Here is a 16,514-nt window from a genome sequence, read left to right as displayed (position 1 = left end):
GGTACAGAAAAGTCAGTCTGGAACTGGGCTGGAAGCATCTACCCTGCTGTCTAGCCCTCTTAGGCCCAGGAGGTTCAGGCTACCAGAGAGAATCATCAAGAGTCTTACTTAGCTGTAGTCCCTAACGCTGTAGTAGTGGCCATCCAGAGAAGATGTGCCACGTATGCAGTAGTGGCAGGACTGTTAAGGGGACAGCCAACTGCTTTCTGATTGGATCCACAGCACAGAGCCCGAGGAAGGGGTGAAGTGTTGTGCATCCTTGTGTACCATCTATGCCATGGAGCTGGTATATCCTGAGCTAACAGAGGCTCTGATGAGATGAACGTTATCCCCCAGTCACGGAGGGAGGGGAGCACGAGGTCCCTGTTCTCTTGAGGATCTATGAGTAGTTAATTATTGATGGGGCAAGAAAAGACATTTTCTCAGTGGTGTAGCTACCCGGTAAAGTGCCCAGCTCCTGTAAGCATCTCTCTCTCTCTCTCTCTCTCTCTCTCTCTCTCTCTCTCTCTCTCTCTCTCTCACACACACACACACACACACACACACACACAGAGAGAGAGAGAGAGAGAGAGAGAGAGAGAAAGGTTAGGAAGAGTAAAGAATCAGTGGAAAGGGAACAAAAGAAGCTAATTTAGGATTGATATTATTAAAAATACATTATATACAAGTATGAAAATTTCATAATGAAAACTACTATTATGTATGATTAATACATGCTAATAAAAACATAAAAAGTTTAAAAAAACAATAAGAAAGCTAATGAAGAAAATGTTCTGAGTTACATGGTACCTCAGGGCATGTGAAGTAGTCATTAAAGGTCTTCAGATGAATGTCAGGATGAACAAACGAGTGAAGGAATCAGCATCATTGGGCTACAACTATCTAGCTCATCCCTTTTGTTTTGTTTTAAATGTAGGAGATTCTGAAATCAGCCATAGACTCTGTCTCCTGACACACTCCCCCCAATAGCCAGCTATCTGCAGAAGCTCCTCACTGCCACAGGACATTTCACCTCCCTATGAGTGGTGAAACTGTGACCCAGGATTCCTGATTTCCCAGGATGCAGGATTTTCAACTCTAACACCCAGACAACCTGATGCTGGGTCAGTCACTGAAGAAAGTGTTAAGGTCCATTCCGTGAGTCTTGTTCTCCAGTGTCAGCCCTCCATTAGCCCTTAGAAATCAAGTTTCTTGGGCCTCTGCTTGCCCACACCTGCTGCGGGGGTGGGGAGGGAGAGGGCGGGGGAGGGGTGGCGGGGGCGGTGGGGGGGGGGGCACTGGTCCTAGTCACCAACATCAAAGAACACTTTCCACATCGGTGACTCGGTGACTCGCTCTCTCTGTCGGTTTCCCCGACTGCTCCCTTGCTGATTGTCTCCCTGCCTCTCTGGCTTTTCTTTCAAGCGCAACTGCCCCTTATCTTGGGTCCCAGAGGTCCTTGTGCCAGCTTAGTTCAACATTTACTGTGGATCCTTTCTGAGAGCGTCCTCTCCCTGGACTGCAAGCTTCTTGAGGGAATATCATCTTGCTTTGTCTATAGCACCAAGTTCAGTGTCTGAAACACAAAAGGACTCTGTATTACTGCCGAGTTGTAGGAGCCTTGAGACGCCTGTTTGGACACTTAGTCCTCTGCTGCTGGTGGTTTCAGAAGCCTGTGGGAATCTTGGGGGTGGGATCTAGCTGAAGATACAGAGCTCTGGAGGTCTATAGCCCTGTCCTATTCATGTTCCCTCTCTGCTTCCTGATTGGCCCAGATGAGAGAAAGCGAGCTCCTGCCTCACTCTACTGCCACATCTCAGTGACAAATAACGTAACTAATGGCATCGAATGCTGAGCTCTGAATAACTTACATACAGAATGTTACAGTAAAATGTGGAGCATTCTCCCCAGAGTTTACACAGAGGAGTCAGCGGTCTCCTTCCGCTAGATTCCCAAAACCTGGTGAGGTGAACAGGAATGACGCCCTTCCTCAGGAAGTTCAGGTCTTGACCATAGGTCACCCTGGCGCACTCCAGGTCCCGAGTGAGTTCTACTCCAAATGATCCCCACAGAAATTGGAACACTGGCTGGAAAACTTGTTATTTTATTGCATCTGCCCAGATCAGAGTCCTAAGAGTTGGAACACTCACAACTAAGAAGTACCTTCCTGGGCTTGGGTGGCGGCAGTGAATGCAGCTGATATTCTTAGCACTCTGGGTACTTACTGCCATCAGCTCTGGAGCCGGATCCCTGCCTTCCTAGCCCACCTCTCCCTTTCTTAACTGCATGATCTTGAGCAAATTACTTTTTCTAATCCTTCACATTTCTAATTCATAAAGTAGTAGCAGTAATACCTTGCAGTGATATTTGAAAGACAAATATGATTACATCATAAGCTTAGAGAAGTCCCTGCCCCATGCAGAGCACTCAAATAAACATTAGCTACTCGACCACTCTTTTTTATACTCCTGGCCTTGCAGCGTCCTAACTAATCTCCATCAGTCAGATTCCAGGCCAGAGCTCCTCCATAAATACCATCATACCTCGATGTGTTCCTTCAGCCACAGTCCCTCACCAAGTTCAAGCCTGGGAGGCGGGAGCTCTGTTTCCCTCTTTTTTTGCATCTGGCTGCCTAACTCCCTGCTCCAGTTTGCTTCACTTTGCTATGTTAAAACACATACAGATATATAAATATAAGTAACATTATATGGACTCGGTTGTATTTATTTAGGAACACACACACACTCACTCACTCACTCACTCACTCGTATGTAACGATCCATGAAAAGGAGGCCATGAATTTGAAAGAAGGCAGGAAGGAATATATGGGAAGGAAGGAAAGAGAAGGGAAAGTAAGTCATCTCAAACCACAACAGCTTAAAACCAACTTGCAAGGGTTTACTTGACTTACAGGCCACACTCCATCATCGAGAGAAGCCAGGGCAGGACCTGAAGGCCAAAACATAAACACAGGAACCGAAACAAAGACCACAGGAGAATGATGATTACTGACTTCTGCTCAGTCAGCTTCCTTAGATGACCCAGCACCACCTGCCCAGGAGTGGCACCTTCCACGGTGGGGTGGCTCCCACTAACGCACAAGCAAGAAAATGCCCCTCAGGCATGCCCTACAGCCGATCTGATGGAGGAATTCCCTCACTTGAGTTCCTTCTTCCCAGATGGGTCGAGTTGACAAGGACAGCCATCACACCCACTTACTGTCACCTAAGAGCAACCAAATATTGCATGCCTGGTGATAAGTTACAGTGCTTAAGTCTCTGATTCCCCAAGCCCATGTGTCAGCCATTAGCTCAAAGTGCTCAGTCCTGATTTCCTGAGTACTTACAATATGCTCCATATTAAATGATAATTGCTTTGGAGACACAGTATCACTGTGTAGCCCTAGCTCAGCTGGAACTGGCTATGTAGACTTGCTGGCCTCAAAATCGCAGAGATTCACCTGCCTCTACCTCCACAGTGCTGGGATTACAGGTGCGCACCACCACTTAAGTGATAGACTCAAGAACACCTGTCGTTCATTGACTAACTCTTGTGATGAGTCCCCTGCTTCAGCTGGGCTTTGCAACAACCATTTTCACAGGTCAGATAGTGCTGATTTTTATGACTTAATCAAAACTACCATTAACTTAGGATTTTCCCCTTCTACCAAGGCAGAAAGGGCCATTTTTCTCCGCTAGAGTTGAAGGAACAGAAGCTTCTGGATATTAGCGACTTAGCAACTCCCCATAGTAACAGATGTTGCAAACGAAGCTGGACCCACCTTGCCATGAGAGAAGGTCTTGGGGAGTACTAAGTAAGACTATGGCATACTCCCATGGTTCAGGAAACTCTCACAGGAAACACAAGGCTGAGTATTTTCAGTGCCGAGATGGATCCCATTTCCTAAGACCAGGGAGCCAGCTGCCCAGTTCACAGTGGACAGAGAAGGGCAGAGCTCTGGGAGAAATCAGTGAGGCAACTTTCCTTCCCCGTTTTGACTGAGCTAGGCATCAGGCTCAGTCAGAGTGCCTTCTGAGAATGCATGGAGGCCTGGGCTCTCCGGCACCACATGATTGTGTGTGTGGTGGTATGTGCCTATAACCCCACCAGCTGGGAGGTGGAGGCAGGAGGACCAAAAGTTCAAAGTTGTTCTTGGCTACATAGTGAATTGATTGAAGTCATCCTGGGCTAAGTGAAACCCTGTCCCCAAACAAACATTCTGATCATCATTTTCTTTTGAACTTCCTGGCTTTGGGCTCAGGCTCTAATTTCATTATCTTCTTAGAACAGGGAGGAGATATTTCCTATTAAACATGAACAGGAGATGTTTAATTTGTTAGCTCTTATGTGTACCTGGTTGGCTTTCTGTGCAGGCTGTCATGGGGTGTGTTTTCAGAAAAGAACCGGAACTCTGCACTTCCAGAATGGGGTCTGAGGTTTTGAGCCTGGGGCTTTATTTACATTGATGAAAATGGGGTACTGCAACTTCTGCCCTTCCCCAAATCTTAGGAGAGAACACTCAGTTCTTCATTTCACAATCACAGCATTGACTGCATGTCATTGCTCCTGTGACTCGTGAATGGTATTTTACTGAGGGGCAACGCACTCCCAGAGCATCCAAGAGCCTGGGTAAATGCTTGGCTTTTCAGCAAGGGGAGTGAGCGCCAAGCCCGAGCCACAGCAATTTGCAGAAGACACTTTGCTTTGACGCGGAGCCAACTTTGGATTCAGAAAAACCTAGTTCTGAAAGTCTGACTTCTTCCCATCTCTAAGCTAACTAAGCCTGGCAACAGTGACCTTGATGGGTCACATGCTCACACAGGGATCTAAGCCCTGAGCCAGTGACAGACAGATCAACACCAGCTTTCTGCCTGGCCTAACAGCCTCTGCAGTTTAGAAGGAAGTGCAAAGATTCATGCAGCTGCAAAGGACCAGATATAATCGGGCATGTGGCCAGGGTAGGGGGATGGGGGATGGATAAAAGAAGGGAGGAGACACTCTTGTCTAAAGACAGGGATGTAACTTGGTAGTGCCAAGGAGGGCAGTTCCTCTGCCTGACACCATCGTTCTCCTCCTTCTGCCTTACAGCCCCTGAAAATGCATTGCAAGGACTGCGCCCTGGTGACCAGCTCAGGGCATCTGCTGCATAGTCAGCAGGGTGCCCAGATCGATCAGACAGAGTGTGTTATCCGCATGAATGACGCACCCACCCGAGGCTATGGGCTTGATGTGGGCAACCGCACGAGCCTGCGGGTCATCGCACATTCCAGCATCCAGAGGATCCTCCGCAACCGCCATGACCTGCTCAACGTGAGCCAGGGCACTGTGTTCATCTTCTGGGGCCCCAGCAGCTACATGCGGCGAGATGGCAAGGGCCAGGTGTACAACAACCTGCAGCTTCTCAGCCAGGTGCTGCCCCGGCTGAAGGCCTTCATGATCACACGCCACAAGATGCTGCAGTTTGATGAGCTCTTCAAGCAGGAGACTGGCAAAGACAGGTACGGGGCATAGGGCAGTGGGGATGTGTGATGGGGGCAGAGTTGCTAAAAGCAAAGCTTTGGCTGAGGGTCTGTATTGTGAGCCCCACGGTCCATGTCATCAACATCAATGGGGTTCACATGTTGGGTCACCCTGGTAATGGATTTTTGAGTGTATCAGGCAAAGTGACATGACACACAGTGACCATTACTGAGTAATTCATGACTAAGTCCTTACTTTAGAAAAAAAAAAAAAAGGCTAAATGGTGACTGGCCTACATTAGGAAAACGTGGGACACTGTAGCTTCATTTATGGAGGAGAGAAGTGTGGAGAGATGGCTCGCTTTACAAAGTGCTTACTGCACTAGAACGAGGGCCTGAGTTTGATTCCCAGTAATCATGAAAACGGGTGGGGGGCACGGTGGTACATGCTCAGAATCCCAGCGCTGGGAGGCAGGTGAATGACTAGGGCTTGCTGTTAGCAACCCTAGCCTACTTGACGAATTCCAGGCCAGGGAGAGGTACTGTCTCATAAGACAAAGTGGACAGCCCTGAAGAATGATAGGTTGACCTCTGGAATTCACAAACGTTCACATGCACCCACATGCATGCACACATGCATGCAGAGAGAGAGAGAGAGAGAGAGAGAGAGAGAGAGAGAGAGAGAGAGAGAGAGAGAGGAGATTGTTTCCCTTTCAAAGACACACAGCCATGCAGTCAACTGCACCTACTGCTTGCTCAACACTGCGTCTTTCATCTGCCTCTGAACATAGTAAAAAACAGGATGGCGCCCTCTGAACTCATCGCCATAGACAGTCACCAAGTAGTGACAGGAAGAAAATGGGGCTGTAACTTGTATGGCAGGAGACAAACCATGGTCCAGGGCAATGTTTTCCAAAGTGCTCATTAAGACTAGATAATAGTGGCTGGAGAGATGGTTCAGTGGTTAAGAGCACTGGCTGCTCTTGCAGAGGACCTGGGTTCAGTTCCCTGACACTCACATGATGACTTAAAACCACCTGTGACTCCAGTCCAAGGGACTCTAATGCTCTTTTCTGCCTCTTTGGGCACCAGGCACACACATGTTATATGCACATACATGTAAGCAAAACATACATGCACATTTTGTGTGTGTATATATATATATATGTATATATATATATTTATGTATGAATTCTCTCTCTGCATGTATGTCTACATGCCAGAAGAGGGCATCACACCCCACTGTAGATGGTTGTGATCTGCCATGTGGGTGTCAATTCAAAACCTATTTCAGATGGCACATGATGATAATGATTATGCATGTGTCAGATAGATGATAGGTAGTTTTTTTAGATATGAAAATGTTCTAAACTTAGTGGTGATCATTATGTCTGTGAATACACTAAAATCAATTAAATCACACACTTTAAAAGTGAAATGAAAACCAATCACATATATACCCACATCTCAATGTACTTAGAGTCCTGGTATCAAATGTATTTCTCACTATAAGTTGCAGATTTTTTAAAAAATCAGTGGGATAGGTAATCAAAAGGCTATCTCAAAAAGATGCTTCAAGCTGAAGCCAAAGACTGTTTCTACAAGTATGGAAAGAGCTGGGTGGGGAGAGAACTCCCGCAAGAGACCAAGGGACCAGGGAAAGAACATGCAGGGGAATTGCAGAAAAGGTACCCACATGGATGTATCCAGGATGTCAGGGCAAATGGCACAAGATAAGGTCAAAGGGGAAAAGGGTCATGAGCTGCACAGGTCCGGAGAGGATGTAACACAGGACACTGAGTTGCTCAGGGGAGCCTCAAAGGGTGGCTGGACACACATCTCTGGGTGGAACTTCAGCTGTCTACCTTCTAGAGACTCGATGACCTCACTTCCCTGTGAAAATAAGGGCAGTGACCACCAGTCATCAGACTGAACTAATAATTAATTTCTGTGGGGTTTTTCCAGTTCTGAAACATATACTATTTTAGTTGATGTACATTTAGTGGCCTAATACCCTTCTTATAAAAACTGATTTATAAAAAAATTTGGTCAGTGTCTTATCTTAAATTTAAAGAGATTTGTTAAGTCAAATAAAGACCAGAAAGTACAGAATCCACTATTTGGCTAGCTTAGGAACATATGATTGGAAAACAAAGCCCATTATCCCCAAATTCTTTGGACAAAAGAGCTGTGTTCTTAAACCTTAGGAGTGTTACGGCAGTTTGAGGACTGGGCCTGATGGTAGGGAGCAGAGGAGAGCATTACCGCTGTCCACACTACAGCCTCTTTCCTGGCAAGACACAAGAGACCTGTGGTTACCACAGTCCAGACCCATGGCTGGCTTAACAGGTCTACAGCTTGATCAGGAGAGCTTCAGTTAGCTGAACACACCTGTGACTTGTCCATTAGACCCTTGGCTAGCAAAGTCTAAGCCTGTAGCTAACCTAGTCCATTTCTAACCCAGCCATGGATCACACTGATACTCCTGATCAAAGTTAGGAGCTGATAAAACCCACACTGTGGTCAGCCCTGTGGCCCAGCAACAAGAGAGGCAGCCTTACATGTTAAACAGTTCTCTGTAGCTAGAGTTTTCCTGCCTTGCCCACAGTCAGAATAGATCTTTGTCACCCGCCAGTCCCACAGTCACTCAGAACCAACCATGTAAACACAGAGACTTATATTGCTTACAAACTGTATGGCCATGGCAGGCTAACTGTTCTTATAGCTTAAATTAATCCATTTCCACAAATCTATACCCTGCCATGCGGCTCATGGCTTACTGGCATCTTTTCATGCTGCTTGTCAGGGTGGCGGCTGGCAGTGACTCCTTCTGCCTTCCTGTTCTTTCTTTTCTCCTCTCTGTTAGTCCCGCCTATACTTCCTGCCTAGCCATGGGCCAATCAGTGTTTTATTTATTGACCAATCAGAGCATTTGACATACAGACCATCCCCCAGCACAGCCAAGTGCAGAACATCTCAGACACCTGCACTCAGGCCCGTGGTCCTAATCATCCTCTATGTGGATCTGCTAGGTAAAGCCACGAGGAACCCACAGGACATACAGAACATCCCACAGCAGTTCTCTAACCAAGAGAACGTGTTTTTTTGTTTGTTTGGTTTTGGTTTTTTGTTTGTTTGTTTGTTTGTTTGTTTTTTGAGACACGGTTTCTCTGTGTAGCTTTGTGCCTTTCCTAGAACTCACTTGGTAACCCAGGCTGGCCTCGAACTCACAGAGATTCGCCTGGCTCTGCCTCCCGAGTGCTGGGATTAAAGGCATGCACCACCACCACCCAGCTCCAAGAGCATGTCTTATAAAGACTAAGCCAAGCAATGAAGTTTACAATTAAATGTTGCTGCTCCAAAATTTCAAAGTAAGTTTCAACTGTCTCTTCCATAGAAAACACATTCTCTCTTTTCTTGTTTGATGATTATTCATTAAATGTAAGTTTTCCTACAACCCTGGCCAAGGATTCATGAAAATAACTGTACATGACTGGTCTCAGTAAGGGATCACATGATGTGGGTAGCCTAGAGACTGGATCATCCCATCCTTTGGCCACTTGAGATCCCTAAGAAACATATCCTACCCTTCCTGAAGCCTGCTCAGGAACATCTGCTCAGTAAGTACATCTGTGTTAGTCCCTGCTGTGAGAAGTCTTTGCCTCTGAGCTCTGGGGCCTCTTTATACAGATATATGTCAATTAGCACACACCCTGCTTGGAGAATCTCACCTATGACCTTATAGCACACCAAAGTATACCAACCTTTCCAAAGGAGTTTTGTCCCTTACCTTAGGAGACTGTCTTTAAAAAGATAGCATTATATTGACTCAGTGTTCTTATATGTCCCCATTCTTAAGCTGAGAGAGAGAAAGAACCTTCCAGAATAGATTTCCATTCAACTGAAACCCAGAACATTTGGGCTGAAACCATTCATTCTATGTAAGCTAAGAAACCCAACAAAACAGGAGCATATGTTGAAGATACATAAAGAGTTTAGTTTCTAACCAAATCAAACTAGTCACTGGGACATCAGTCCAGACTAATATTTTTTAAGAAATAGACTTTGTCAGTAGATTTTGATTTATAGGAAATTTTACCCTTAAAAGTGGAGATGAAAATGACTCATGAACAATCTGCAATTAAGAAGCACACAGATGACAGAGATGGCCGAATCATGCTCTTTGATATTAGAAAGTAACTACACTTCAAAATAACTTTATAATTGAATAAGGGCACATTAGGAAAATATGATTCAGAACCAATATTATAGTAATTACATAAAGGAAGTATAAATGAAATAACTGCAGGAAGAATATTTCCGTTGAGATTATAAATGAGATCCTGGTGGAGCAGAAAGGCCTTTAATTGTAATTTAGTGTGCACTATAGCATTATCCGCTCAGTGCGTTACTTCATCACATAAAAGAATATCTGCTAATTTCCACTAATAAGCACATGACAGCTCTTCATATTCTTTCATTACAGCTGATTAACTGTAAAAACAGTAGATATTCCTTTGTTGGAGGAAAAAGTTCAGATCCTTTCAGGAAGACAGCACAAAGCATTTGCGTTTCTACGGCACATGATCCCACGCTATTATTTAGGAAGCGTGGGGAATTTTACGCAGCACTTAAAAGAACGCCTCACTTCAGTTCCTCTAGCCCCCCACTTTAACTTCTCCCCATGTCAGGTGGCCCCATATCCTCCTGCACTGGAGGCTGTGGCTTGTGATCCATCCAGAATCACAGGAAAACATCCTGGGCTTCTGCTCCTGGGAAATCCACAGTTGATGCTTCCTGGGGACGTAACAGCAGGAGATAGGATAGTGATCATTTTGTTCCAGATCTCTCAGGGATCTGGGAGATGAGTGAGGGTTGTTCTCTTCCTGGGCTCCACATTTCCTGGTTAGTAATCCCTCAGACTAGTCCAGGAAGGACTAACTGTCCAGTACATTGACACAGCACTGATGTGAACATGGGCTCTCATTCAAGCCAAGGCTTTCCCCCCTCTTCCCTCTCCTTCTGGCTCCACTCCTTCCCACAGCCTTATGAAGGCAGATATCTCCCTGGTGAGAGGGAAGGGATATATTCATGCCTACAAAAGCTGGAAGCATCTGTTCTTTATAAATGCTTCCCTAGCTTCTGATATAGCTCCTCGATACCCCACAGCAGAGGGTTGGAAGGGCTTTCTTCGTGGGTACTAAACAGCACTGAAGGAATGCTGAGTTACTTTGTTCACTCGCCCCAGCAGCCAGGAGAAAAGAGAGGGATCTCTGCATGTCAGCACACCCCGCTTGGACCCTTTTGCGGACACTTTCTAATTTAGTTCTCAAATGGCCAGAGGATGGAGCACCCCATCCTGCTTTGTAGATAAGACACCAAGGCTCAGAGATCAGCAGCAACTGCCTCAGGTCATCCAGCTGCACAAGAGAGAACCAGGAGACAGGAAAGTTCCCATTATCCTCATCTGCAGGGGCTGTAACAAGCTTGGGCAGGAAGCAGTAGAGTGCGGGAAAACATGGTAAAGGCTTAAGAACTGGAAATTGAAACTGTAACCCACCCATGTCTGTCAGGCACTTTACAAGACACACCTCCTTAAAAGTATTTTCCTATCCCTCATGAAGGGACATAAACAAGCTGTTTAACAGTCTTCCTCTCAACGTGCGGAGCTGTATAGCACATCTGGAAAGCGCTTTCTGCAGATCTGCTATTCCCCTCACATACAGCTGTGTGGCTGGGCAAAGTCAGACAGTCTGACCTTGGGGATAAGGTGTTTGGAGCTGGCTAATGAGGCATGCCAGGGCACTGCAAAAGGAAAGGCAGCAATCCCCAAAGAACTGAAATTAACCTCCACAGCAGTGTAGCATGGAGACCAGTGTGGCATTCTCAGGACTCAAATTAGACCTTGGTGCTGTGTCTCCACAGGTCTCCTTAGGCTGGGCATGTTGTTCAGCCTCCACAGAGACGTCTGAATAGACATGTTAATGAAGGGCAAAATGCACAGATTTATTTCCTTAAGCTTGTTGATTTGGGACTCCGACATTTTCAGAAGGCCTTGAGTGCCCTTAGGTAAAGTTAAAGTAGATGCTCTGTGAGATGTAAATGTACCCCTGGCTTTCTTCCTCTACCTTTCCCAAATGCATGTGCTCCTCCTAAGAAAAGACATTCAGTTAGGATGCTGGTGCACTTATTGTGCTTGGGGACAACCTCTTATGGATGGGTGGATGGGTGGACATATACATACATACATGCTTGATAAATGGGCTGATGGGTGAATAGACAGATGATAGATAACAAGTGATAGATAAATGATAGATGATAGACAGATGACAGAATGAAAGATAGATTGATGTCATATAGTAATAAATGATGGTGATAAATAGTAATAGAAAATAGATCAATGTTAGTTAAACACTTACATAGATGATAAATAATTGGCTGGATGAACAGATAGAGAAATAGCAGGATCTTATGGTCATTTGTATTTATATTGTTCATTATCTAGCTTATTTAGCAGTGCAGGGAGAGTTCCTAGTCAAGTATTCTAACTAATAACAAATAGCCACATGGATATTGTCATCTTACAACTGAGTTATGACAGCACACACCTAAACATTCAAACAATGATCATATCTTTAATGATGTAGAAATCCCTCAAGCATCAACATCAGTTATGATTCTACTATACGAGATTTCAGTTTAGCAAAATTCCAGATGCTTGTCCAATGGAGAGAGAGAAAGTGTGTAAAGCATGTGTGCATGTGTGTGTGTGTGTGTGTGTGTGTATGTGTGCGCGTGCGCGTGCGTGTGCGCGTGTGTGTGTGTGTGTGTGTGTGTGTGTGTGTGTGTGTGTGTGTGTGTGTGTGTGTGTTAGGTTTGGGGCTATCTTTTTATAGTCAGCCATACTCCAGAAAGGATCCTGCATGGTTATGGATCCAGGACTGCTTTACCAGAGTGAAGACTTCACCGTTGTTCCTTCCAGGAAGATCTCCAACACTTGGCTGAGCACTGGCTGGTTCACTATGACAATCGCACTGGAGCTCTGTGACAGGATCGATGTTTATGGCATGGTGCCCCCAGACTTCTGCAGGTAGGACTGATCTGCAAGCATTCTTCATCAGCAGTGCTGTGCAGGGCTTAGAAAGAATTTGATTCTGAACATCAAGCTCAAAAGACATCTTCTCAGGGCAACAGATTAGCAAGTCCCAAGTTCTGGTTCTGGAAACTGCACTTAATTATGTGATATAAAATACTGAGAGTTTTTGTTTGTGCTCCTGGAAATTAATCCATCTTATGCCCTTCACTTGTCCTCCGCCAAAAGCAACGCAATAGTTGGCATAATATTAATGATGAACAGGCATTGAGAAATATGAGTTTCCTTTTCATTTGGAACAGACGCAGTCATTTGTAAATGAATTCATGGGGGCAGTTCCTTGGATGGAGAGGCCTGTTTTCTGACATTAAAATATCCCTTTGACTCTCTTTCTCTTACCACACTCTTACTCACACTCCTAGAGCCAAAATCACAGGCAGGATTATCTGGATCTATCCCTTTCAGGGTAGTGTGCACACACCTCTGCTGCTTGATGCCTGAAGTCCCCTCCTGACCTGTGCCCAGGCAAAGTGCACCCGAAAAGAAGCACCGAGCGCTATTCCAGGGCTCGGGTTGTGAAAGGCAGCCCACTTGAAAACACAGGTGTAGTGTGAGTGCTGAGGCCAAGCAATTCTGAAGGCACTTTAATTTCCAGGAATGCCCGTGGCCTCCTCGTGACTTCACCCATAATCTTCAAATGGTCAGACCCGTGCAGGAGTAATTGACATACATTAAGCAAATAGATGCTTGCCTATCCTTTCATGATCTTCAACCTAACAATGCCTCAAGGTCATGGGTCTTCAGGCAAAAATTATACTTTGAATATATTCAGCAAGAATGAGGAATAAGGAAAAGGACTTGATCATGTCTATTAGTCACCTTTCTGTTACTAGAGAATGACACACACTGGGTTACTTATGAAGAATAAGAGTTTCTTCAACTCAGGGCTCTGGAGGCTGGCCTGTTCAAGATGGAAGGGTTGTGATGGATGAAGGCCAGGACATGACACAGTGTGAAGGTCGATCTCTGCCAAGTTGACCTAGGTGACTAGGACATCTCTGAGTGTGTCTTTGAGGGTATTTTCCTGAGAGGATTAACTGAAGGGGACAGTACAGTCCCACGGGCTGCAAGTAGATAAAAAGAAGGCACCTGAGTCTGAGGGTTCCCTTCTCTCTGCTTCCTGACCCACAGACTGTGAGCTGTTCTTGTCTGTCACATCCTCCATGGCATGATGGCTGAACCTTCTGAATCCAGGAACTGAAATAAATCTTTCCTCACTTAGTTTGTTTCAATCAGGAGCTGTGGTCATGGTGATGCAAAACCAGATAGTAACCATTATAAGAGGGGCGTAGACAAGAGACAGAAAATGGCTTATGTAAAAGACCCACCTTTGAGACCACCCATGGATCCACAAATCCATTAATCTGTTCAGAAGGACAGAGCCCTTGTGACCAGATCCAGCCTTCTCTTAAATGTCCTACCTGGTCTTCCCTCCTGTTTTCTAGGAGAAGGTACAGGGTCTCCCTTTGTAGCCCAGACTGGTCTCAAACTCATCATACTCCTGCCTCCGCCTCCTGAGTGCTGGGATTATAGTTGTGTACCCTCATGCCTGCTGGCCTTCCCCCTAGACCCTCAGACATGACAATTAAACTTTAAGGTTGACTCTGGCAGGTGTATTCAAGCCACAGCATGTCTGTTACCACTGCGTCACATTCTTATTAACACAGAGATCCGGCACGATAGGATTCCTTGTTGGTATATAAGAATCTGTCACAGAAGAGAAGAAAAAGCATGAACAGAGAAACCTTGGGCACAAAGGCACCCCACACCAGGGCCATATTGAAAGGCCCAAGCCCAGCATGAGTGAGCCTAAAGCAACTTTGAGTGAGTTCCCTCCCTGTCCTCAAGTGGAGAAGCGGGTGTGTTGATAATAGAATCCACCACAGGGTGTCATGGGTGGATTAAGTAAGCCAATGCGTGCAAAGTGTTTGGAACAATGCCTTGTGAGGCATGCTAGATTGGTCTTTATCCAGTTCCCGATCACTTACATCACCGGCATTGTTTCCCTGTTTAACAATTAAGGTGCAAGAAGTAGGTAGAATGGCAAAGCAAAGTGAGCTGCCCCTCCAGTCAACAGTCTAACAAAAGATACGCAAGGTGCCACTATCAAAGCTGATATAATCACGTAATATTGCCATTAGGATGCCAGGAAGAAAAAGCATGAATAAATTGAAATGTTAATGGCTTCAAGTGTTCAAGGAAATATGTCATTTATTATGGAAAACAAATTAAAGGCAAGTTAACATGTCATTTTTCTTATTCACAGTTAGTTCCTCATGACTTCATGTACGGTAGGATGGTAACAATCTAGGGAATGATACTAACAAGGAAATTAAGATAGTGTCAACATGTCATGTGTGGCCTCCAGCTCTGGACTTTGGCTCCTCAGCTGCTACTGAGATGGAGCAACAGTTACCTGCCAAGATGCTCTGAGCAGAAGGGTCCTGCCAAGGTTGTGTCTCAGACACAACAGTGTCAGGTGGCATGGGGGGCAGGCTTGGGCACTCCTGGGAGCATCTTCTCTTCACCATAGCTGTTCAGGGAAGGGTGGGAAGGTGTGTCTATAGACTTTCCATTGCTGTGGTAAAATATCCAATGACAGCAACCGAAGCAAGGAAGAGTCCATTTCAGCTCACAGTTTGGAGGTACAGTCCATGCTGGCAGGGGTCGAGGAGACAGGCACCTGAGGCATCTGGTCGCATTGTACCCACCGGAAGTAGAGATGAATACAGATGCTCATCTCGTTCTTATCGTTTTGCAGTTCAAGGACCAAGCCATAGGATGACGCCATCCACATTAGGGTGTGTCTTCCCATCTCCAATGAACCAGTCTCAAAACTCTCTCACAGATATGCCAAGAGATCTATCTGCTAGCTTAGTCTAGATCCTGTCAAGTTAATCACCAATATTAACCACCACAGACGAGAAGACAAAGAGAGACACATACTCATACCTATACCCCCCTTTTATTTTCAAGATATGCTGATGAGTGACAAGGACCCAGTTCCCAACTGTGTGACCTTGAGCCTGGCTTCCCTTCTGAGAAAATAAAAATAAAAACAAGCTGGCTATGGGGAGTATGAAGAGATGGCGGGTACAGTGCCCTGCATACAATGCTCAAGCAAGACTATTGTATGCAATTAATCTTACTGATAAGTTAAGATTTAATGTAAGGTATACAAGTAGTTAATGTTCTCCCAAGCATTATTCCACAGTTATTTTGAAAGATGTCAAGATTTTTGGTGGAAGATTCAAAGAATACGACTCACCTCTGTCATCTGAGATTCTCACAAGCCTAACCCACATCAGACTAACAATGAGCATGGTGATGTCACTCACCATGTGGCTATTAAACAGCATTTTTGACAGTCCTCTTCAAATGACCTTTGAACATAATATCTACCTCAGAGAATGAAAAACCAACTATAAGTCTGTCTTTCTCTAACTGGACCATTCTACCTTTGGCTTCATGTTGAAAGTAGCTGAGGAGTAGTAGATGTAGTTGTAGTACACCCTAAGCTGTAGGAGGTAAGATGGATTATATTACAAGGTTAGTAATGGCTTGACCTGAGTTCATTGAATGCCCCAGAAGGTGACCTCTATATGGTCAGTCTTGTGTGTTTGGTTCCGTGTTTAGAGTCGCAGGGTACCAGGCAGTGGATTCACTCTCCATCATAAAGGAGGTACTCTTTAAATATCGGGGAGGTGACTCTGTCCCCCACTCTCTCTTTAGTGGTCTAGGAAGTTTCCTGTGGGTAAAACAAGCCATGTCTGCCTGTAAGAGAGTTGTGGACTTGAGAAAGTTATTTGACTTTCACTGGTCCTTGGTCACTTGGTCAAGCTACTCGGTGACCATATCTCAGAAGTTTCAGCTCTCGGGTCTATAAAATGCTAGGGGCATCAGCAGTGGTCTTGAGATTTTAT

General features: G+C 45.3%; 1 protein-coding gene across 1 annotated transcript in view; it reads left to right on the top strand.

Moving 5' to 3' along the window:
- The window catches only part of St6galnac5 (ST6 N-acetylgalactosaminide alpha-2,6-sialyltransferase 5), a 177,953-nt gene that overhangs the window by 145,770 nt on the left and 15,669 nt on the right, over positions 1 to 16,514 (top strand). The window contains exons 3-4 of the mRNA XM_006989511.4: positions 5,068 to 5,477; positions 12,421 to 12,528. Coding sequence (XP_006989573.1) covers positions 5,068 to 5,477; positions 12,421 to 12,528 — 518 coding nt within the window. The remainder of the gene's footprint in view (positions 1 to 5,067; positions 5,478 to 12,420; positions 12,529 to 16,514) is intronic.

This window comes from Peromyscus maniculatus, chromosome 6 (assembly GCF_049852395.1).
Source record: "Peromyscus maniculatus bairdii isolate BWxNUB_F1_BW_parent chromosome 6, HU_Pman_BW_mat_3.1, whole genome shotgun sequence".
Classification (NCBI taxonomy): domain Eukaryota; kingdom Metazoa; phylum Chordata; class Mammalia; order Rodentia; family Cricetidae; genus Peromyscus; species Peromyscus maniculatus.
This window is presented reverse-complemented; position numbering and strand designations above follow the sequence as displayed.